A 26,191-nucleotide genomic window follows, 5' to 3' on the forward strand; every position below is an offset into this window, starting at 1 on the left:
ATTATTTATTTCATACGGTCGTTATCTTAAAGACTTGCTGGTCTTTGCTGAAAGAATCCAGCTTTGGCATGAGATTTTAAATTCTTTCAAGGGGGCACTAGGGAGGGAAAACATTTTTTTTTTCGTTATAGCCATTAGCTATATTTGCTAATGGGTTTGGACGAAATTTGGACATGAACTGAGGGAAATATTATTTAACTTGGAACAGTATTTGAATTTTTGATTTCTTAAAAAGGGGAGCTAAACAAATTATTAAGAAATTAAGGCATCGAGAATATGTTGGGGAGACGTATGTATATGTATATATTCGAGGGCAATATTTTTTGAAATATACATTTCACGACTCTTAGTTGTTGGAACAATGATAAGAACACTTTTAAAAAACTAAAAAAAAATCTAAAAAGTTAAAATTTCGAAAAAAAAGGGGGCTAGAATTTTTTTCAAATTTTGCCCATATGTTTTAAAATTTTGATCATAGAGGTCCAAAAATTTGGAACAATATTCAGAAAAACTAGAACAACCTGAAAAAAAGGGGTCAAAAACAGTTTTTTTACCCAAATAAAACTTGAGTATAAATAAAACTTGGCAGTGGGTTGAAGTTCTATTTTGTTTAGAATTCTCCATGATCAAAAATCTGTATGATGCTGTCAAAATCCTAGCTCTTTGTCTTAAATTCAAAATGATGTATGAACAAAACACTGTATGTCATAGTACTGCATTTCTCCGAATTTCTCATCCCGAAATTCTGCATCCTTACAAGGTGTGTTTTTGATAGTTTTTTTTTTAAATATCGGTAGAAAAAGAACAGCATTTGATTCATTAAGATAAATATTTTTACATTATTAAAACGACTGTTATTTTTCAGAATATTTTTACTGTACAGAATCTTCACAATACAGGGTCTAGATTGTTTAATTTCAAAAACGAAAGAAATTTAACGAGTATAATATTTGACATTCTGCATTGCATTCCGCTAATGTTTATGATTTAAACCCAAAAAAATTAATTGTAATCTTCTGGGATTTTGACATCTATTAGATATCTTGAGAGTTTTGATATACATTTAAATCTATAAGTAAAGGACTTCTAACACAAGAACAACCGAAAAAGAAATGTTGAGGAGTACATGAGCAAGTACCCATCAATGGCCACAAATTGCAAATTTAAAAACTCAGCAGGGACAATTCTAAACAGACGATGTAAGGCACTTTGCCAAAAGCTAAATTCCACTAAAAACGTTAAAGAAAGAACGTAATACCCACGTAGTTCTTTCATTATTAATTAAATCTGTACTTTATTTTAGACAACTTTCTATGCACAACAATATTCTCAGCAAAATTGTTAGCTCCCAATTTATGGAAGCGGAACTAACTCTTTTTGGGGAAATTGTCAAAATAAAGGTGTCAGTTTATGGAATTTACGATGTCAAAACATTTGGTGGCTAAAATATACAGCCGCAGCAAAAACAGCATTCGAAGACAAATTTTATCATCATACTCACTTTCATCTGAGTCGGAGATGGACGCTGCTTAGAACCCTTACGAACAATAAGAGTTCAGAGACTTCAATTTCAATTTACGGAAAAAGGCTCACCACCAAAAAGCATTCCACAATTATCTTTTACCAGAAAAGGATTACAAAACATTGAATAAATATAATTATACAAACAACTTTTTTTTATAAAAATGCTACAACCTTAATAATTTGTGGAGAGAAACTTCAAAGAAAAGGCTGTTGTTTCACCAGAATCTTGAGCATATAGAAGTTTGATATACAGTATTTTAAGAACGAAATTACCGTATTTTACTACGCTGAAAAATTTGTTTTAGAAAAGTGTCATAATTTTACTTAGAAATCACAAAATCAAAATTGGAAGAAAGTTACTAAAGAATTGCTTTGTTAGAAACAAGATGTTTGTCTCAACACTTTTTTTCACATATTTTTTACACATCTGAAAAATTTGTTTTTGAAAAGTGGCATAATTTTACTTCAAAGTCATAAAATCAAAATTGCAAGAAAGTTCTTAATTCTCTAAACGCATATTCTAGAAAGTATTGAAATATGCTGTTTTTACACTTCTGTAAATAGACTTTTAGATGGAATACACAAAAGTAAATGAGACGAAAATTAAATTATTTGTTTTTACTTTAAACGAATACTTTAAAAATAAAATTGGATTAAGTTAACTTAAGGTCTTTTACATTTTAACAAAGAAAAATATTCATGAATTAAATTTTCGCACTAAAATTAATGTAGAGTTTAACATGGATTGAGTGCAGTGAGTTTGTAGAAAGGTTAAACTTGTCATAATATTTAATTTGGAACAATGCAATTAGAATGAAATCAAAACCGAAATGTTAAAAATATTCTAAAGAAACTAACATACATTAAATTAAAGTTAAATAGAATTTGAAAGAGCCTATAACTGATAAGAAAGGGTGTTTTTTTTAAGCGGAAGGGAATTGTTTACAAGAAACTTCTTCCCAAAAATGATATGTTCATAAAAGTTTATTCAAATATTTGATATATTCACGAGAACCACAAACCGAAAGAAAAACCAACGAATATTTAAAGGGTGTTTTTTACCCGAAATGATTTACATGACAATTTATGAGAAAAAGAGACATAAATATCCTTATAAGAGAAAACTAGGAATTTGTCAGCCACTGTGATAATAAATACTTGCAAAAAGTTCATACCATTCTTATGCAGAGTAAATATGTCACACTTGGGCGTATAAGCAACATTTTTTCGAACTTTAACCGAAGTGAATTTCTACATTATTCCAAAAATTGCATATCTTAAGTGATTTGACCTCAGAAGTAGTTATTTTTTAAGGAAGTAAATCTTACCTTTAGTTATATGATGTACTTGATTCGAAGGGATTAGCGATCGAATGACAGAACCCTGAAATCCATTTTAATAGATTTTCAATATCAATTTTGATTGGATTTTATTTGTACGGATTAATGTTGGTATTAATACATGAGTTGTTTTAAATAAAAATTAATTTCCAGACTGTTTGTATGTCACCGATATCTTCACAAATTCCATCTTTAAGATGTAAAATCAATTGTAGAGCTTTGGCGTAGGCCTTATATCATACGTTGTATCAACGAAAAAAAATATTAAGGTGGTTACTAATAAAATGTTGGTGGTACATTCTAATCAAGTCTTTGAGAAATAAACGTTTCTTGTAAAATTACGTTTTTGAAGTTGCTTGAGTGACACGTTTTTTAATTTTTGTAGTGAATTTAAACAATGTCAATGAGTTGTTGAATCGCCAATTGTTAAAAACTGCCAGTTTTAAAAGTGACAGCTGACAAAATATCTGACTCATGCAAATTAAACCTCTTATTGAAAAACCCTATAATAACACTGCAAACAAATCTTTTATAATATCAATAAAATATCAATAAACAACGTTTATTGATTATTATTCATTGAATTAATAAGTTTATTTTATTGCTATGACAAACAATTTGTGTTTAAAAAAAAACAACTTTATAAGCTATTTACTGGCTCGCTGTTCATTGAAAATTGAAATTAAACAATACAGTAGTCAAACAATTTGTTTATTAAAAACACATTTTTCACTGTGATAAATGCGTTTATTAGCTTAATAAATTATATTTATATATTATTATAATTATAAATTATTAATATGAAGGCCGTCAATACACCCTTTTTATTTAACTTAAAGTTTCCTGTATCTTAAAGTTTTAGAATTTCATTAAATTCTTTTCCATCTGTTATAAGAAAAAATAATTTTTCAAAGACATGAATTCACTCAACAAAACCAATAAATATATGTGACTAAAAATATGATTTATTTATGTTTTCAGAAAAGTTATTTGGCCGTATTCCAAAAAACGCATTAGACGTTTCTATAGCGAAGGGAAGCTATGTTTACCAATTAGTAAGATTAGTGTTTTTATTCTTAACGTCGAAATACGGTTAGACAAACAATTTTTTTCACATTTTTCTGATTTAATAAACTATTTTATTAACTCAACAAACAAGGTTGCTTGAATCAATGAAATAGTTTATTATTGTTATTATTATTATCTTTATTTTTTCAACATATAAAGTAAAACTGTTTAAATATAAAAGATTTACGAGCATGGCTTAAGGCCGTCTGCCGATTAAATCTAAAATTATTACAATTAAATTAACATTTATAAATTTTAAACACAGCAAGAACATTGAAAATGAAAAAGTTTAAGACTTTATTTTAATCAGATTTAATAAAAACTAATAGAAACAAATATATTGCAGAAGTTACATTTTTTTTTAAAAGGACAAAATTAAAACCATATTATTTAAATTTAAAAGATTGATGAATTAATCGATTAAAGAATAAAAGTAAATTAAGGGATTTAATATTAACTGAAAGATGGGCTTTTAGTTTAGCTAAAACAAAATAATAGACTGATTCTAAAAGAGATTTACATAAGTATTTCTGTAAGCGATAGCTTCAGTAACTAACCGGATAAGAACTTTCCAATTACACTCACCATTAGAATTGAGTAACTCTCTTCTGTAGAAAGAAAGCTTTTCCTAAAGTATAAACGTCGAATTTCTTGGAGTATTGGACATCTTGCTAGGAAGTGATAAACGTTTTCGAATTAATTAGGGTTGCAAAGATTACAATTATGAATTATATCAACCGTATGAGGTCTGTAATTTAGCTCTAGCATTTCAGTTCGGATCTTAAATATTAAACTTATCTCGTTAACTGTGAATTCTTTTCGAAAATAATTAGCTTCCGCCAATTAATGATTCAGATTGCTGTATTTCGTTCTTGACATGGACTCTTTAGCACGGTTCAGAGAATTTTAAAATATTTGTCCGTCAATTGCTGAGATGCAGTCATAGAATTCATCATTCCATGAACCAAAGTTATTCAAGGCTAAATTAAATGTCATATTATATTTAGCAGCCAATTCTTGCCAATCTTTGAACGGCTCGGCGGCGTGTAACAACGCTGAAGTGCAATCATGAGTACTTTTCTTTGAAGATTATAATCACATCTCTTTAAAACTTTCACAATATAGTCCGCATTTCCCTTAAGGTTTTTAAGAAACTTGGAGGTAGTCCAGATTCGACATATATTGCATAGTTAGGTGTGTTTAAACGGACCTTAACGAAACGTTTGAAGAAATATCTCTGGATAACTTCAAAGTTTTCACATACTTCGTAACCATACACTTCATTAGCATAACAGAGTGAACTTATAATTGTTGCATCAAATACTTTGAATTTTACCATCGCATCGGTTCAAAACATTTGTTAATAAAAAAACTAGACCAAATGCAGTTAATGGCTGATTTCGCAACTGATGTTTTATCTTTTATATGAGGTCCGATGTTTAAATTTTGTGTTATTGTAACTAAATCTAACTACCTCCATTCTTACACCATTAAGGTTTCAAGATCGGTCATTTCTGACATTATGATTATGAGATCTAACCATAATCTTCGACTTTGAAGTATTAATTTGAAGATCCCAAGAGTTACAATACTGGTTAAGTTTGTTAATTTGCAGTTGTAGAGTTACCGGATTATCAGTAAGAACGACAAGGTCATCGGCATATAAAAGCACCCTAGTAAGCAAATCACCATGATATACACCCCCTAGAACACTGTCTTCAATGTCGTTAATAAATAGTGAAAAGAGCAAAGGACTCAAAATACAACCTTGCGGGGCACCTATTTCTGTCTTAAATTGCTGCGAAGAGGTTCTACCATTAGAAACTACCGCTGTTGTATTTGAAAGAAGTTTCTCATATATTCTTAGAAATTGTGTTGATAATCCAACAGCTGCTAGTTTGAAAAGTAATAGCTTCCATTTATAGTACCAAAGGGAGCTTTAAAACCTACAACAAAAGCATAGAGATTAGTTTTCTTATCAAAAAACGTTTAGTGAAATTAGTTAGAGTAAAAATTTGATTAGCTTTAGAGAGGTTAGCTCGGAACCCAGCCTGAAAACAACTAATTTTGTTGTTTGTTTCAACCCAAGGTACAAGTCTAAGATATAGCATCTGAGTAAACAGTTTTCGTAGTCAATTGAGAATAGAGATACCTTTGTAGTTTTCGGGGAGATTAGGATCTTTTTTTTTAAAGATCTCTAAAATGAATGACTCTTTGGAATTCTGCGTTGTTGAACACTCGGTTAAATAAGAACAATATGTGTTCTAAAAATTGTGAGCTGTCAATTCGGCTGGGATGCCATCTAAGCCCGAAGCCTTTTTATTTTTCAAAAAGTAGTTCTAACATTGAGAACGGAGTGTCTAATAATAGGTAAGGCAAAACATAGTAACGTAAGATTGGTTAGGTTCTACTTTTGTGAGTTTTTCAAAATATAAGCCCATCATGTTGATACTGATTGGAAAAACATTCGATCTGTTTCGGTTACTTAAAATTCGTAAATTTTTCCAGAATGCTTTAGCATCCCTGCATTGAATCATATTAAAAGCTATTTTTTGCACATATTGTTGTTTTTTTATAGATGCATAGGTTTTTATAAGTATTATTCGTCTGCAGATAAAGATATTTCAAGTCTGAGTTGTTAGTTTTCCTAAAGAGTGTTAACCATTTAAAAGATATTGCACTTGTAAAAAATGCTTCTGTTTACTGAGTAGGTGACACTTTACTCCCTTATGGTTGTAATAATAAACTTAGTTGATTTATCGATTGTATTTTATATTTTATTTGACTATAAATATCACATTTTTTATCAATCCAACGCAATTTTGAATAACTGGTATCGTTTTGTTCTTGAAAATTAATAGTAGAAATAGTTAATTGGCCCAAGAAACTATAATCAATAAATTTAAAAATAGAATCAATAAACTTTTGCTAGTGTCAATAAACATTTATTAAACTAATAAACCCGTTTAATGGAAAGATATTGATAAACTTTTTTGCTGGTCAAACATTTTTTCTTTTAATATTCAAAAACGGATTTTTAAGCTCAAAGTACAACCTTTTTTTCCGGCTTAGTTTCTGAAAATTCTCATTAGTTATGAGTCTTTACTTCACTCAGTTTGAAGTTTTGAGCAAACTTTGAGTTTAATATTGTCATAGTTTTGAAAAATACGTTTTGGACTTAATTTTTAGAGCACTTTACTTTTAACTATTTGCTCTATTTTAATATTTTTTTTAATATAATTCAAAAACATGATATACACGTGTTTATATATATATTATAATTGTTTGGACAACAAGAGCAAAGATTACTTTCTAACCGGTTTGCCTTCTAGTGTTGAGTTTTAGGATAATTGGTTTGAGTTTCTTTAAAATGTTTGTAAAACAGGTTAAATCTAACGACTTTTGCAGATTTGTGTTCGAATATCAATGATATAATATCAATATTTGAACTAAATATTAAAATAAGGGATCAAAGATTTGGAAAACCATCACCAATTTTATTGAAAAAAGCTTCTTCATGAGTTTATGTATCCCCAAAAAGCATTAAACACGTGTTTTTTTTCGAATTTTAAAGAGTAATATCTCAAACACCGGATGTGATACCTTAATTTTGAAATAAGGTCATCAAAACCCATTGGAAATTGTATTGCCCGTAAGTAAACCTTGTCCAGCAGTGATATCATAAGAAGAAGCTTAAAGCTTGAACGTTAATACAGTTTTCTTAGAATTATTCAGCACTTTTAACTTTAACAACCTTTTTTTTAGGCAAAATAATAAAAATTAAATATTCAATTAACAACAAAAAAACAAAAACCCATCTAATAATCTATAGTTCAAAGGAAATCGATATTAAAATGTAATCCAAATTTAATCCTCTTTTCTAAATTATTCAATTTAACACACAAAAAATAACCAAAATTCTTATTAAATTAAAATCACGTTTTTAAATTGTTCAAACTTTTAAATTCCACATAACCAAAAAAATAAAATAATCCTAGACGAGCACGAGTAAATTATTTATATACATATATTTTCCACTGAATAATCAAATCACATGGTTTCTAGTCCGGAAGAGAAAAATCAATACATGTACAAATTTTTCCAGTACGTAGTCAGGTACCTAACTATGTTTATACTTCAACCCAGAGTTAATCTAAAAATTTATAAACTATATTTGAGCAACTTTTCTATAATTACATAGTTTGAACTTAATCCCCTTTTTATAGAGATAGAAAAAAGATTATTATAGAACGAAAAAATGTTAAAAATAAAACCACGTGCTTTTTCACTTGAAATAATAAATTCACAGTACTGTGCACTTGTTAAGTTAATATACACATACATACACATACATAATCGCTTAATAAGCTTAACAAATTAAATTAAATACAAAATATATAAATATATTATTTTTAATCCTGACTCACATGCAGTTATGGCCACCATGATGATAAAGGTTAGAAAGTTGAATGTGCAGAATTCGAACAAACTGCCGGTTATATTAGAGTTGATGATGCGTTTGCACAAAATGTTAATTTGACCAAAAAACAATATAAACACAAACAACACTCAAAAACACACACACGAACTTTTCAAAACTCAGCTATGTTTAAAGAGGAGAATAGACTAGACCGAGATATCCTTGCAGCTACACCGAAACTTTTCGATTGATTGAAATGGTTGCTGTTCTATGATGGAATGTTAACTTTTTAGCAAATCGATACACTCTGACTGCTGTGTCCTGATTGTGACTGTGTTGGGTTGTGTTGCCTGTATCCTGTCTGTCCTGCTTATCTGTCAATTTTTCCAACAAAACGCAATCCAATACCCAAAAAAAAAACACAAGATGAATAACACAAAACAACTAAATATATACTTTGGTTAAAAATTTTTGAATTCTGAGTCCTGCGAAATGTATACTCGACTTCGTCCTTTGGCCGACTGAGTACTCTGTGACTGTGAAGCTTTAGAATGTCGGAATGAAGCTGTGCAATGCAGTAGGTTATAGTCCTTTATATATGTAGTTTTCAATCCAAAATTGGATACACAAACAATGCAGCAGGACACTCGAAATGGATTTTCAATTTTATAATGATTTCTTTTTTCCCTTCGGTAGTTCTCGTAGCTCGTTGCTACTGTTGTTGTTGTTGCTTCCTTTCACTGCTGGATTTGTTTGATTTTATTTTAAGGTTGTCAGCGATTTTGCTTCGTTTCTAGGATATGTACGTGTTTTTGTTGTTGCTGTTGTAGTTGAACATGTGTTTTTACGTGACAACCGCATGATGATGCAGTCAACCATCATACATGCACAACAACAAGCAGGACAACAAAAAGGACGAAAACTAAATAATCATCGTCGTCGTCATCGTCATAATCAAGGAAAATTATAAGAAATGAAAAAAATATACAACATTATCCAATTCTGAGCGAAAAGCAAAAAAAGGACGAAAGGACGAAAGAAAAGGAAAGGTATTTTATCGCTCTTGATTCATCGACCTACTATAAAGTATTTTTTTTAACTTATTTTTATAGCACGGGGTTACGAAGACGAAATGAAGGTAAAGTGAAAACGGAGATACTTCCAACGACGACGGTTTATCGTGAAAATAAAATACATATCCATAATTCTTGTTGTTGTGATGGGAAATGGCAGGGGAATGGGAAAATTCAATTTAAATGGGAAAGTGGCGGCATGGCAGCGGGAAATTTGTAGCCTTCTCTTTCTCACACTCTTTCTGTCTCTCGCAAGTTTGCCGGTGTCGGCAACGGGTGAAGGTAAGGTGATAATGATGATGATATGGGGGGTTAGGGGTTTGCGACAAGGGGGTTTGAGTGTTATTTAAGTATAATTACAAGATTATACTTTATAACTTTTGAAAGGAAATGACACTGCAAATAAATCTTCTTCTTTAACACGAAAAGCACTAAAATTATTGTTTAAAGCTACAAAGCTATAGATACTCTCACCTATACGTAATATTACAAGAGTATACCTATAGAAGGTATCATCATCCTTTCAGGTATAGAAACAAGAACAGTGGGTGCGAGGTTGAGAGCTTCCTATTTGAACTTAACAAAACTAAAAATGTATAGTTTCTACTTACGTAATTGGATTTCAGTTTTACTTTTTTCTTTTTGATATAAATTACTTGGGATTTAAAAGCACTTACCTAGAAAGAGAAATAAAAAACAAGAAAGGAAATGTTTAGTTAAGTAATTTAATCAGTTTATAAACATAAGTATATAGTTAGGCTGAGTGAGGATAAAGTTAAATTACAAAATTTTTGTTAAATGTTTTATCAAAAAGAGTTCGTAAAAAAAAACATTTTGGAACCTTAAAAATATATTTTCAAATCAGATTAATATTGAATTAATTTCTTTATGTGATTTAAATCGATCTGACTAGCTTAATATATTACTCTTTAAAGAAAAACAACACAAAATTGAAATAGTACACTCGGGCGTATACGTAACATTTTTTTTTGTCGTGAAAACATTTTACATGAATAGTAACTTAAAAACAACATTCAATTCATTTCTAGATGTGGCTTAGATTGACCTGACCACCATTATATTATTCTTAAGAGGGCAACAATCAAACATCAACAAAGGGACACTCAGGCGTATACGCAACATTTGTTTTGTATATTCAGTGAAACCCTTTTGCAGGCATTTGGTATTTTGAAAAACGCATTTTGTTAACATTAAATTCATTAAATTCGAAAGTGACTTGACTAACCAAATATATTATTCTTTAAAAAACAACAACCAAAAATTGTCAACTTGGGCGTTTACGTAACATTTGTGTCTACAGTCATTAAAAATATTTTACATGCATTTATTGACTTGAAAAACGTATTTTAAAATCAGAATAATATTAAATTCATATCTAAATGTGACTCAGATCTACAGGAAAAAAAATCAAAAATGGTACACTCGGGCGTATACGCAACATTTGTTTTGTATATTAGCAAATGACAGTTTGTTTGTCTTTATTTAACAAAAAAGTATTTAACAAAGTGTTGGTAAAGAACACGGAAATGAAAATATTTGCCGTCTGATATTTCATACAAATAAAATACATATAGTAAAATAAAAAGTAGAAATACAGTCGACTCCCTCTAAATCAAATTTTCACCGAGTATTTAAACAATTTTGAGTTATAAGTTTTAGAAAATTTAGAGCTAGGGAGAAGTTAGAGATTTTAGTGATTTATTAAATTAAATAAAATAAAAACAAGTAAAATAAATAAGGCTATACTTCTTGCTTTTATTATACATCTTGAGTTATTCTAATTGCAGATTGCAATGTACCAATTGCATTTTGAATATAATTTTATTCCAGTATTTCAAGGTCTATTATTTTAATTTTATCTTCTTTTTCAGTTTCGTTTTCACCGTCAACAGTTTCAGCAACATTTGCTTTCAAATTTGACTTTTATCAGGAATTTTAAAGTGGTTACGATATCATTATCGACATAGTTCTTCAATGTACGCTTTCAACATTATAAGACCAAATAGTCTTGATTTTTTGAGAGCTTCGTTGTTACATCTTACATTGTTAAATGAAATATCATTTTCGATATTTGAGACATAAATCTAATCTTTTTGAAACAATTTTAAATTGTCAATGGAGTAACGTATTTTACATTGCACTTTTTTGATGTCCTAAAAACCCTCCAAATTTTGGTAAGAAGACGGAGCTTATAGAGTACTCTCAAATTTTGTATTATATCTTATGCATATTGTCTGTAAAAATGAGGTAATATGGTGGAGGGAGGAGGGTAAGGTAAACGCTCAATGTTATAAATTTAAATCTTTCCTGTGCTTGTTTTGCGTGAGCTGGACAATTATCGATAAAGAATAATAAGTTGCGCTTTGATCTTTCAAATTTAGAATCAAGTTTCATAAGAGGTCTGATGTCATTCAAGACATATTGTCGAGACAAGACAAGACATAAAACGTGGAGAATTTTGGCTTTTTCCTACAAACTTTTTTGGTCAAGTCAGTTGGATCCTTCAAGGCTTGTCACCCTTTCATTAGTGTTCTTACCTCCAAACCATTTTTTCCCATTTAAAACAAAAGTATGTGTCAGTCCACAATCAAGAGAATGTGTTCGAGTAAGAGGGAAGTGAGTTCGACTCCAAGGATAATTGTTGTAAGGGAAATGCAAAAAATACGTTTAAGAACTTAGAGGGAGCTTCGAATTTGAAGGAGATCAACTTAGAGAGAGTCGTCTGTATTTGCTTACTTACAATTTTAACAAAACCTTGTAATTTTAGATGATTTAAAACATAAAAACAATCAATTTAATAATGTTTGATAACTCAAAAGCTAGAACCTCGATTTCCAATTAATATATCGTAGAGACTACTTAACGTAAGAAAACTTTTCTGGAAGAATAACCTTCGGATTTCTTGTAGAATAGGATAATCTGCCATAAAATAGAGAACGTCGTCCATTTAATAACTCAATCTGTGTTTTAAAAATGTTGCTTATAACCTCAAATGTATAGGTACTGTTGAAATAACTTTCTTTCGCAGGAAATTGATGGCTAAGGTTTTTGTAGAACAGTCTAGAGGCTGATGATGATGCTCTAGGTAAGTAAAAAAAAATAAATTAGGTGGCGCATTGGTGGTCCATTGATGACTAGGGCCTAGTAACTTACAACTCTCAACCTTGCATGTGTGTAAGCAACGTTGTGAGCGTTGAAGAGGACCTACAGTTTTAAGCCGAATAGAAACGTCTTATTTGAGAAAACACTTTTCATGACTAAAAATTATATCTCGCAAGGGGCAGTACCCGTGAAAAAAAAACTTAAGATGGAACATACAGGCCGATTCCAAGAAATCTCATTATTGAGTGGCCATGTTTCTTTCCATAGTCTTCATCTCTGTCGATACTCGAAGATTATGATTTTCGTTTTCAATATATTAATTTGGAGACCTTGCAGTGTCTTGCAGTACGATTTGTAATACATTTATTTGAATTTAAAGCGAAAATGTTTATTTCTGATATAAGCACCAAGTCATCTGCATAGAGAAGTACCATTATTAGATCTTCTGCAAAGTTTTCCACTTCTTGGTAGAATATCAACTATGTATATCATTAATATACAAAACGAACAGAATAGGACTCAAAATACATCCCTGTGGTACATCTGCAGAGGTATGTAATCATTCTGAAAACTTGAAACCACGTATATGTAGCTGCAACAAATTTTGTTGAAACTACAAGTTCCGAGAATAATGTTGCTCTTTGCAAGTGCGCATTGTCAACTTCTCGTGACTTTTTCCATTGAATATCTTCACTTTCTTTTAACCTGAGAGGCCTCTTGCAAGTTTGTTTTGCTTCTTCAACTGCATTGGTTTCTTTGTCTAGAGGAAGGTGTATCACCAAAGAAATTTTGTTTGCTCATACCGGCCGCTCCGTTATTGCAGATAGTTTCTGACTTCAAAGTGAATTCGTTGCCTTTAGTACCACTGATAAGGATGCAACATCAAATTTAGTGGCCAAATCTTTTACTTCCTCGGCTATGGTCTCATTTTACCAACTTCAGTCTTAATGACAGCCGAAATGTCAATCACACCAACCAAATATTATTACAATAAAATGCAACTTATCGTTAGCTAAAATATAAAATTTTATTCAACATTTGTTAGCAGCATTTTGCATACATACTCCTCGAAAAATCGTCCTTGAAACTCAATTTTTTTTCATTCTTGTTTAAATTACAACAATCGACAAATTTAATCTTAAAGTAATTATGTTGATTTATTCGTTCAATACGAGTATAAAAGAAAAGTCCTTTATTGAGCCAAGAAAAATGTTGCCAAAAAAAAAGAACTATAAGAGACACTTGATGATGCATAACTTCTCGAATAATAAAACGATTAGGGTTATGTTCGAATTATTTTCAACGCAGAAATATATCATTTTTTTTTATTGTCGAGACTTCGTATGTGATGACATTTTTGTCTGAGTTTGATGCAATGTAGTTTATGAAATTCGAAGAGCAATTTTTCAATCTGACTATGACATTATTTTTCTTTAAAACAAAAAAAAAACAATAAAACACTTTTATTGCTAAAGTTTCAAGGATATTATAAAGTCTATTTGTGAATGTGAGTAAACTAAGATGTCAAATACAAACATATGTGTATAGGCGTTCTCAGATTTATTTTGATTTTATTTGATGAGTAGTAAATTAAAAAAGGAAGAAAAAAGAGAGGATTTAAAGTGCGTAAGACATGCTTACTTATCACAAATGTTTAAAAAGGCTGAGTACGAATATTAAATCATTTTTTATGTTAGCTTAAACATATTTTATGGGCATAAGAAACACTCAGTTTGTTTTAGACATTCTAGGTTTTTTTCTTTGATTTTCCCACTCAGTTGCGATTTATAACCTTAAAATGTTCATATAATGAATTCCTTTTTTATGAAAATTTAAAAAAAAAATCTACAAAACCAATTACGATACTATTATCACTGGTCGACAAGGTGTTCTAACTGGGAATAAAATTGGACTTTTCCAATGATTTTTGGTGGCCTCAATTCATTTCCGACTTCAAAATTAGTGTATTACATGGAGTTTTTGAGATTTTACCTATTAGAATTCAAAAATAAAAACAAGTATAGAAGGCTCTTTGAGGCTTAAATTATGAGGAATTTTTTTTTTTAAATAAAATTCGGGAAATTTATTCTAGAACAGTTTTCAACAGAAAAGCGATCAGTTGAGGCAAACACTTGTCGGAATCATTTTAAAAAAAGCGATACCAAGCTCTTTACTTTATTAATTTTTGAACATAACATTGAATTATATGAGTTTTATTTCTTCTTGAAAACTACAAGTCTAAAAAGACACTCTTTCCAAGTTTTTTACAATAAATTTGTACTTCTCTTAATTTCATTGAATTTGGTGCAGTTGTAAGGTTTCTGTCGATTAATATTTATCCTTATTATAAGTTCCATGATATTCGGAATAATGTCACAAAACATGAAAATCTGGAAAGATTGTGAAAAATCTCTTCAAAAAAGTCTTTTACAATGAGCTGATTGGCAACGTCTGGAATTAGTTCTAAGAATTGCATCTCACAGGAATTTACCTCTTGTAATGTAAAAAAGGGTATCCCAACTAACGGGGTTTGATTTGACACACAAGTTATAGATTTTCTTTCTCTTCCCTGAATCTGATCTGCTGATCAGAACTTGTTCGAAACCCTTTACGACTTTTTCTTTTATAAGGGGTTTAAATACCCCTTTAATGGTTAAGTACAAAGCGACTTAAAACGAATGCTTTTAAGAACTAGAAAAGAGATATCGATGCACAAGGGCTTTAAGAAGTACCAGTATTAAAGTTGAAGTGTTTTAGGTGTGAAATGTAACTGGCAATTTCAATAGAGAATTGTTAATGGCAATAGCTAGAAAATAATGACAGCGATGAAACATTGCAGTGGTTTTCGAGAGTAACAAATTATTTAGTTAGACAATAGTCGCCTATCATTTTTACAATAGACTAATGTGCGTTGTAGGAGCTCCTTAAATACAAGATATCTACAGTTAAGCAATGTTTGCTTACCTGTTAAAAATTTAGAGCATAAAATGGAAGAATTTATCAATCAATATTTGCATGACATTCAAACTAAATAGTTGTCAAAATTACAAAGCTTTATTTGATTTATAAATTTCATCTATAAAATGGGTGAGTAGTTTCTAAAACAAAGAAAACTGATTTTCAACTCATTTAAAGCTTTCAGTAAATTCTTAAAAACTTTACATTAGGAATTTTGAGGCTATGTGAGCTAGACTTCCGGAAAGATAATTTTCAGCAATTTTCATAACATCTACATAATTGTGGTATGGACAAAACACCAATTTTAAATGACGGTGATGTTGCAGTTTCATACATTTACAATGTATTAAAATCCTAAGTAAAAGATATCGTCCCTCTTAAAATGCCCAAATATTACAGCTTTTGTCATCCATGGTATATGACAGAGCTTAAAATAATTCGAAACGAGAGAAATAATGCCTGGAAAAGATCGTGAAGTATATGTTACCCTCTATGAAGAGTCTGAATTTGTCTCCAATTAAAAAACATTATTTTATAAATATGGAAAGTTCTCTGAAGCTTGATAACAAACATTTTTGGAAATTCGTTAAAACTAAAAGGAAATTAGATTGCTATTCAGTAAATTTTACTTATAATAAAGGTAACCTCGTTACTCCAGAAATCTGTTATGCGTTTCTTAACAACTTTCGGGAATCTGTTATGGGCACTCTCTATTCTTGCTTATATACTTGTTCAAATGACATTAGACAAAGTCTTGCATTTATTAGTGTTACTAAAAGATGATAATTCCTCTGGACCAGATGGATGATCTCTAATTGTACCTCCCCTTCTTCGCATATATTTACACTATGTCTATGAATTTTTGCATAGTTGCTAAAATACGCTAAAACTCGGTCAAGATCTTGACTATATTTACACTGATAATTCTAAAGCCTTTGACCAACTATCTCATTACATCATCACAACTGAGCTGAGGGCGGTTTTGTTTCATCCTAAATTTATCACATGGATTTCTTATTGTTTTCTAAATATGTCTTAACAAGTTTAATTAAGAAGTTTTTTCTCCAACCCTTTAATTGAAAAATCAGGAGTTCCCCAGGGTAGTCATTTAGGACCTTTACATTTTATCTTAGCTATCAATGACGTTCCCCTTTGTCTATGATACAATAACATTTCAATCAATGCCCAATCAATCATATCATATGAAAATCTTAAAAGCATTAAATCTATAAACGATTATTTACAACTCCAAGAGGATACTAGCAGTTTTGATATTTGGTGCTAAAAGAACAGACTGAACCTTAACCTAATTAAATCTCAGGCAATGACTTTCTCTTCAAAAACCTACTCCTAGTTCGATAATGAACTTGTTTGTACCTTAAGTCGTTGTCTTTAATAATTCAAAGCCGCATTGGTTGAATATACGTTTATCAAACTTAAATAACCAAAAAATAAATCGTAAAAAATATATCAAAATTCCGTTAATGATATTGCAGTCTGGAGTAACTATCTACGTCTTCATTTTTGTAAAAGCATTATCTGTGTCGTACTGAATCTTGCTTAAAACAAGATAGTAAACATTTTTGGAGGTACATAAATAACAAAAAATGCTCTGACGGGAAACCAAATTGCATGCAGTATTTAGGGACTACATCAACTAACATAAATACCATATGCAACCTCTTAAACAGATCGGTTCAATCGGTTTACTCCCCTTAATGTGTTCCTCAAAATTACTCATCAGTTATAAGTGATAATTCCATCAATATAGGCAGCTTAAACTTAAGCTACAAAGATGTTGAGTCAGTTCTAAGGGATCTCAATGATGATAGCCAACCGGGACTTGATGGAATTCCACCAATTGTATTGAAAAACTGTGCTGTTGCTCTTTCAGGGCCATTTACTCTACTGTTTAATGTTTCTCTCGAAAAGGGCCTTCTTCTTAACGATTAGAAAATGTCGTATATTATTCCTATCCATAAATCTGGCTCTTAACAGGATGTTTCTAATTACCGGCCTATAAGTAAATTGTCTACGATTCCCAAACTTTCCGAGAAAATAGTTTATGAAAAACTAACCTTTAACCTATCTTTATAACAAACCTAGCTATTTTTTGTAACCAAATCACTAGAAATCTCGAAAATGGTTTTCAAACTGATGTTATCTTTACGGACTTTTCAAAGGCTCTCGATAGGGTCAACCATTTAATATTATCAAAAAAGATGGAATCTATCGGATTCTATTCAAATAGTTTAAAATGGTTTTCGTCCTACAACACAGTTTGTCCACGTTAATGATAACTTCTGGTGTTCCTCAAGGAAGTCACTTAGGACCCCTTCTATTCCTGATATTAATCAATGATATACCAACGGTTATCAACAATTCTTTCTGCCTAATGTTTGCGGATAATATCAAAATCATCCGCTGTATCAAATCGTTGGACGATTGTCTGTTACTTCAAAGTGACCTTGAGCGCTTATCTGTATGGTGCACTGCTAACCAGCTTTTCTTAAATGTTTCTAAATGCCAATATTTATCTTTTTCTCGTAGTCTTAGTCCAATTTATTTTGAATACGAAATAAATAAAACACAACTTACTAAGCTTAGTGAAAAGAAAGTCTTAGTTGTAATATTTGATTAAAAACTAAACTTCAACTCCTACATTGATTTTGTGGTTGCTGAAGCAAATACTATGCGAGGGTTTGTGGTTCGCGACTCAAAAGAGTGTAAAGATCCATTTACCCTTTGGTCATTATTTTATGCTTAAGTGAGATCTTAACTAGAATACTGCTCACTAATTTGGTATCCTTTTTATAAAACTCATTGTTTAAGGATTGAAAGGATTCCGAAAACAATTTCAACAATTGTAGTTCACTGATTAAATTGTAACATGGTCTAACAGCATTTGATATTCGCCGTCGGTATTTTTAAGTGGTCTTCATACGTAATATAAAAACTTGATGCCCTTTACTTTTGTAATTAGTCGATACAAATGCTCCGTATAGGCATACGCGATCTTGCATTCTATTTCATGAATCCTATCATAGAGTAAACTATGGTTTCAATAAGCCTCGATGCATTAGAGAATCTAATATCATTTGTAATCATGTTGACTTCTTTTCCTACCAAGGTCGCGAATCTTTTAAACAATATTTTTTATATTTATTACTTAACAGCTATCAATCAATGGAGTTCATCACATTTATGAAAGCTTTCATAACATTTAGTTATCATATTAATGAATAAGTTCATCAAAATGTTGAATTTAGTCATATTATTTAAGCCATTTTTAAATCATATTGATGAAATGAATTATCATGTTAATTAGTGCGATTATTTTTTATAATTTTCATAAGTATCCAATAAAATTAAAAAATATTCGTCATATTAATGAATAAATTTATAAATTTTGTAAGAAAAGTTTGCAAAGACGTTCATCATGTCTATAAACGCTATCTTAAATATATTAAAATATGAAATATAATATGAAAAATGTAATGGGAGATATTTTTAAAGTTGATGAGTGACAAAATTTATGACTTATACATCATATTGACAAACGTTTTTCATATATATTACGAACTCATTTAGTTTAGTGAAATTCTTTCAAGTTTGTTTAAAAAAGGTTCGTTGTTCGATTTAAAATAGTAAAGTGTTTAAATTGGAAACGAATATTTTAAAGAAAAGGGTCAATCACTTTTCGTATATGTATGTTGTACCTTTTAACCTTTTAATGAACCGAATGGTAAGAAGGTTTACAAAAATAAAACAGACACCCAGTGGGACAATGGCATTTTACCGGAACTATTCTCAAGTGTCCACTACATATAAAATTGTAATGGTAAAATGAAAACAAAGTGTAAATAAAAATCAAGACAAGCCAAAAAAAGTAAAAGGATGTAGTAAGAGGCTATACGTACATAAAGGTACCTAACCTATAGTCAATAAATAAAGACCAAAACCAGCACAGAGGGAAAAACCTTGGAAACAAAAAATTACCCTCCATAGACTATGCGGCAATCATACCGACCAAAGACCCCAAATGTGTCCAACTCTTATAAACGTAGCTAAGGTAGTCTTTATCACACCCTAACACCACTGCCGGTCGCCAAGACCATGAGTACCCTGTACTCACATAAGTTTAGGGTTTTCTCTTTTCTTTTAATTATTGTCCATTCACAATAGAACTGGGTATGGGTAGGTAATATATTTTCATGAGACAGTCCCGTGATAGTTTTTTCGTTCTCTTCTTTTTTTGCCTTCTACCCTCTCGACTTTCCCCAACCCCAAAGGCCTGATCTTTAAGGGCTTTTTAAAAGTCAACCCTCCTTAGTGATTATTCGAAGCTTTCCTTCTTCTTTCTTTCTGCACAATATGACATTTAATACAGTTTGAAACTACATAGGTACACGTATCGATTTTATGTCCCTCTCAGGTCCCCTTCTCTTAACTCTTAAGGGTGGGTGACACTGACTGGCTTAGGGGTAGGGTAAGTGTGAAGGTTTTTCTTTCAGCTCGCTGCAGATATACGAATTCAGTTCAATGGTATTTCAAAATAAAAACGGAAAAACGGAATATGTGGAATTGTGCAGCAATGCAGGAAAAACTAACAAGTCTTAATGTAATGCATGTTGAATTTGGATTAAGGGGTTTTGACGGGGGGTAGAGGGTTATGAAAAGAAGTATTACGCACTAGTTAGTAAATTTTATACAAATTCAATTCAATTCCGATTAATCAACAATATAATGAGCTCGCACAGGTACAACATCATCACAAACATAAATAAAATTACCTACAAACCCCAAGAAACAATGAATATAAAATTGACATAAATAAATTATTAGGGCGTTATACGAGCCTTATAGGTTTCTTATAATAGAAAGGAGGGTTTATCAAGAAAAAAAGCTCTTTTAATCATTAGGGGTTGATATTTTTTTTGTATTGTTTATTATTTCTTTTTGTTGGTTTGTTTGAAAGGTTTCAAAGGAGATTAATTATAAGAACAAGACTGTTTTTGTCCATAAAATAAATTGTGCGTATGTGCGTTTTTGGACTTCATTGTTTGACGTCTATAGATGCTTAATTTTTGTGTATATATAACTGATAAAACCATTAAAGGCTTTTATTAGCTAGCTTGGCGTTAATTACTTTTTTTTTATATTATTTCTTGTTGGTCTTCTCGGTGGGGTTTAGGTTGGTTGGTTGGTTAATGGAGATTGATTAAATTAAAATAAATAGACTATTATATTAAAGGATAGATGAAAAGTCGAGAAAACACTGATTTTGAGTGGAAAGGGGCAATTAACACCATCTGTGAAGAGTGAAGAGGGTTTAAGGGGAGGACATCAAAATGGATTAAACTGAAAGACATAAAAATACATGAGTTAGTACTTATTAACGAGGGTTTTCTATAAATTAAGGAAATTGATGAATGTGGGGGGATTTCACTGTAGAGGTTTTTTCTTGGACATTAACATTAAAAATTGACGAAGTTGACTGAGTGTCTTGTGAGGAAAGTCATATTAGCTGGATATTTAGTATAAACTTTCGAAATTCTTTAAGCCATCTTCAAAGTCAATTTTGAACATGTCCGATCGTGCGTCGACCACATCAACACCTTGCGAATCATACTCGAACAATCATCTGAGTACCAATCACCGCTGTACCTAATGTTTGTAGATCTTAAGAAGGCGTTTGATCGGGCCAATCGTGAATGCATCTGGAGATCGCTTATTGCGCGAGGAATCAGTAAGAAAATTGTCGTACAACAACGCAAGGTGTTTTGTGTTGCACAATGGACTGCTTTTCGACTTTTTCGACGTGCGTCAAGGAGTGAGGCAAGGAGATGTCTTGTCACCAATTCTGTTTTTGCTGACGATTGACGATGTGATGACTGCCACGATGAGTGCAAAAACAAATGAAAGACACGGTATCCAATGGAGTCTTTTTGACAAGCTTAGCCACACAGATTATGCTCACGATATATTATCTCTCATGGCAACCAACACGGCAGGCTTAAATCAGATGTGTCATTCGCTGCAATTGAATGGAGAGGTGGCTGGCTTAAGGATTAACACAAATAAGGCCAAAGTATTAACCACGGGCCAAAGGACAAAAGTTATTCTAAGGCAGGGGACCATAGAGGAGGTCGAGCAGTTTAATTATCTGGGAAGTTTTATAGCTCTCGATGGCGGAACGGACCTGGATGTTAACAGTAGAATTAACAAAGCCCGTAGTGCATTTGAAATCCTTTCTCCTGTGTGGAACTCTAGCAAAATATCGTTACGCACCAAGTTGAAACTCTTCGAATCCAACGACAAATCAGTGCTGTTAACACTGTTAACTTCTGAATCATGGAAATGCTCTGCCAATATTTCGAGCAGACTACAAGCTTTCGTTAACCGTTGAAGATCCGGTGGCCGCAAACCATATCAACGTTGAGCCGTGGAATAGGACCGGACAGAAAAATTTTGACGTAGACATCATGCAATGGAAATGGCGTTGGATATACCACTGAGGAAACTTGACAATATAGCAAAACCATTCGTCCAATGGAATCCTCAGGGTAATAGACGCGTTGGGAGACCAAAGACAACTTGGAGGTCATCAGTTTTGAAGAAGGTTTGTTCTCAAGGTATTCAATAGTGGCCACAGCTGAGGTCAGTTGCGGTGAATCGGGATAGGGTGGAAGGATCTTGTTGCTGCTCTATGCTTCAGGAGGAGTTAAAGCGCTGATGAACTTGCAACCAGACAAGATATTTATTTGGAGATTTTTCTTTTGGTATTACCTCTCCACCCATTATTTCTAACACATAAGAATACAGGTATCTTACATGAATCAATTTTTCTTTTCTGGGAATCCTATACTTGGTAATATATGTTTCAGTCCTGGCCCTGATGGAAGAAATGTGTGCCTTATGTTTTAAACAATGGAAAGTTAAGTCAAAGATCCATAAAAAAGTTCTAAAAATTTAATATTTGAAAATATTTAAAAATCATTTGTGAAAAAATCTACAATTACTAATTTATTACAATTCTTTACTTCTTGTTTGGATGTATTCGAAAAATACTTACAAATCAATTGCATTTTTAAAGACTTTAGCAAGGCATCATAAAATTCTTTTAAAAAGTAAAATTGGACTTAACGACTGTTTCAGGATGTAAATTTCGTCATATCTTTAAAGATAGATATTATACCATCATGTTCAGCAGTAAGCTTTCATGTGAATTTTAAGTCAAATTTGGTATACCTCAAGGGAGTCCCCTTGGTCCATTGCTGTTTATTTTATTAATGATTTGCTTTTTGATTAAAATAATTTTATAGCGCTAATCTATGCAGATAATGTTGAAATATTTCGAATTATTGACTGCACCAAGGATGGAGAAGAGCTGCAAGAAGATCTTAATCACTTTCGGGAATAGGGCAGTAAAAACCGTTTGATTTTAAATATTGACAAAACGAAATATAGTAAATTCTGACTATTTTTAAGTTTGTCACGTTTGAAGTAAGAATAGTTTTTTTGAACTTGGTGTTGTACTAGACTCAAATTGACGTTTCCTAATGACTTTAATAACTATATTATGAAAAAGCTAATAAAACTGTTGGTTTTTTCAAAAAAGTTCAAAAGAATGAAATTTCCGTGACCAATATGTTATTGAAGTTCTGAATGTTTTCTTTGTCAGGCCAATTCTTGGATACGCTTTCGTTTTCTATAACTAAGTAAAAAAGGTTTCAAGTAAAAACTATGACTTATGTATATGATTTCGAGAGTTCCGAAGAAATGGGTTTTAAAATACGGTGATCTCATCACAATCGAAAAAGCTTCGGCCTTTGTTTGTTTTGGAAAATTTTATAAGCCGACGAGAAGTGCCTGACGAGTCTAGCGTCATTCTATGTACATTTTTATTGCACGAATTTCTATCGAAGTTTTTTAAACTTTATCAAAATATGTTCAAACAATTAGCGATAATGGTATTTTTTGTATCGTAATTTTTTACTTTATTTTTGAATTAAATACAAAAATTGAGTGGTCCGTTGAGAACAAGGGTCTAGTGACTTACAAATCTTAAGCATTACTCTTAGCGAGCACTGTTTTCAAGGATGGAATTTTTAAAATTCAATCCAATATTGGCAAATTTTGATCACTTCTTCAGTAAAAACAAAATCAGGAAACTTTTCTGGCAACTGTGATTACAAAATATCAGTTAATTTTCTAGTGAATTTGAACGAACAATTCTGGTGCTAAAACGTAAAACATGTCATGACAGCTTCAAAAGTAAAACCTGCTAAATTTAAGCTCTTATAAGTCAAGTCTTCTGGTTTGGAACAGTAAACTATTTCTGGTTTTCACACCAACAGCAGCGTTTAAAATAAGATGAAGAATACAAAAACTCTAAAATTAACGTAACGCTGGAAAAGTACAATTAATTTTAAGAGATAAACTTCAAATCTTAATCGACAATGCTTGCATCAAACCGAATTATGATCAATCCAATAAAAGACGGAAATGCCTTGAAACCTATGCCACGTCTAAAAAACTATGACTTATTCGACAAAATAATGATGAGGAAAAAGAAGACAAAGTCTTTTTCTTAGCCACTGCCCAGCACTATGCTACACTAGAAACAAATTATAAGGCAGAGATTGAAAATAAATAATAAATAATTTAAATATCCTAATCCTATAAGGCAGAAATTTCTTCAATATTCCTGAACAACTTGAAGATATTCCAAGAACAACAAAGCCTCTAAATGGTAAGAACCATATTACCCATACTACCATTGGATTAACCACTCTTTAGGGGAAGTTCAATACTTCAGGGTATCACAATTTATCTACCTTGATCTGAGTATGGACGTTACTAGGATCGTTAAAAAAAATGTTAAAAATGAGACAAAAAGTAAGGTTCTGATGGAAATTAAAAAATAACAATCTTATTTAATAACATTTGTCATAAAATATTTAAAGGGTTAACCTGGGAGAAAAACAAACTGGGTTTTTAAAATAATAAGGCCTTTAAAATAACCTGCTTAAGAAATTAACTAGGGTTACAAAATAAGGTCCTTAATAATCCAAGTTATTTTATACCCTGAGTTAAATAGAAAAAGCTAAGACTCCAAATACCCTTTTTTTAAAAAGTATTCAAGGTTAACTTGAGTGAAAAATAAACTTTCAAAATAACCCAGGTTTCAAAAGAATAAGGGTTACAAATAAGCTGCGTTAAAAAATTAAACTGGGTAAAAAAAGAGTACAAAAATAACCTTCAAAACAAAAAACAAAATAATATTGGTCATAAAGTATCCAGTGCTAACCTGGAGAAGACTATTTCATAAATATTAACAACTGTGACAGTTTACAGATGACAATTTGTTAATTTACAACGTGACATTTGTCAACATGTATTTATAAGCAATTTGACAATTTTGTAGAATTATAGGAAAATACCCGACAGTTGTCATCTTTTCGTTTCATAAAAAAATTGCCATGACAAAGAATTGTCAAGTGTAACAATTGTCAGGAATTTTCCGGCGTATAGACAATTCTTTAATGAAATGAAAAAACAAAACAAAATTTGAATATTTGTCAGTATCTAATTGACATTTGCGACGTGAAACACAGTAACGGTTAAGTATTGACAGTGAAGAGGCCTAAAATGATAAACGATATATTTTCAAGTGAAAGTGATGACGATTCTAAGTTGAGTCTCTGGGTAACTCGCCGCTGTTCGCGGAGCCCTTGAAATGTACAACAAAGACTTTGAATCATTAGAATGTAACTCGAAAGTGCTTCCAGGACTTGCTTGAATCCATTACGTTGAGACCTTTTGCCTATTCTGCGATATCCTTCTATTTATTAACCTTCATATCATATCATGACAGTAGTACCCGTGGCATGATGGTTAGTGCGTTGGGCTGTCATGCAAGGGGTCTTGGGTTCAATCCCTGCCTGTGCCAACTTAATTTAAAAAAAAATAATTTTCGCGGGTACTGCCTTTTGCGAGGAATTGACGATTCCTTCAAGAGTAATTCTTGTCATGAAAAAGTGCTTTCTCAAATTAGCCGTTCGGATTCGGCCTTAAATTGTAGGTCCCTTCCATTCCTGACAACAGTACTCGCACACAGGAATGGTTGAGAGTTGTAAGTCACTAGGCCCTGGTTCACAACGGACTGTTGCGCCACCCCATTTGATTTGATTTTTGATCATATCATGACACATTTCAAAATTATACGAATTAATTTTCATGATAAATTTGTTTACTGAGTATTTTTAAATATTTTTATGAAAAAACTGACACTGACCTGTCAAATATGTCCCTGGGCTTGAAAACAACCTAGGCTCAGAATCAAAAATAACATTAAATCAACTTGGTTTAAAAAAAAACTGGGAAATAAAACAGCTTGGATTTCAAAATAACAATCTTTCTTAAAACAAAGATTTATTAAAAGTAACCATGGCTATAAAATAATCTGGGTTTCAAAATAACATAAGTTTCAAAACCTGGGTTCAAAAATCACCAGGGTATAAAATAGGTATTTTTTTCTAACAGGTTCAAGAAATACGTATTAACATATTAAATAGAAGGCTCACATGCTACAAGAAGATTGGTTATCAATTTCATTATTTACTATCAATGTCGCTTTCAGGACCAGCAGTTTATTGCTTTTATTACTATAATCACGATTC

At 31.3% G+C, this 26,191-nt stretch overlaps 1 protein-coding gene across 5 annotated transcripts in view; it reads right to left on the reverse strand.

Moving 5' to 3' along the window:
- Window positions 1-26,191, reverse strand: part of LOC129953971 (stathmin) — a 408,077-nt gene that overhangs the window by 103,289 nt on the left and 278,597 nt on the right. Inside the window, exon 1 of one of the 5 annotated variants that reach the window (XM_056067543.1) lies at window positions 8,360-8,840. The exons of the other annotated variants lie outside the window; for them this stretch is intronic. Within the exon in view, the coding sequence (XP_055923518.1) occupies window positions 8,360-8,378 (19 nt within the window). The 5' untranslated portion in view covers window positions 8,379-8,840. Of the gene's footprint in view, window positions 1-8,359; window positions 8,841-26,191 lie in introns of those variants that run through there. 5 annotated transcript variants of the gene reach the window in all.

The sequence above is a fragment of the Eupeodes corollae genome, chromosome 1, assembly GCF_945859685.1.
Source record: "Eupeodes corollae chromosome 1, idEupCoro1.1, whole genome shotgun sequence".
Lineage (NCBI taxonomy): Eukaryota > Metazoa > Arthropoda > Insecta > Diptera > Syrphidae > Eupeodes > Eupeodes corollae.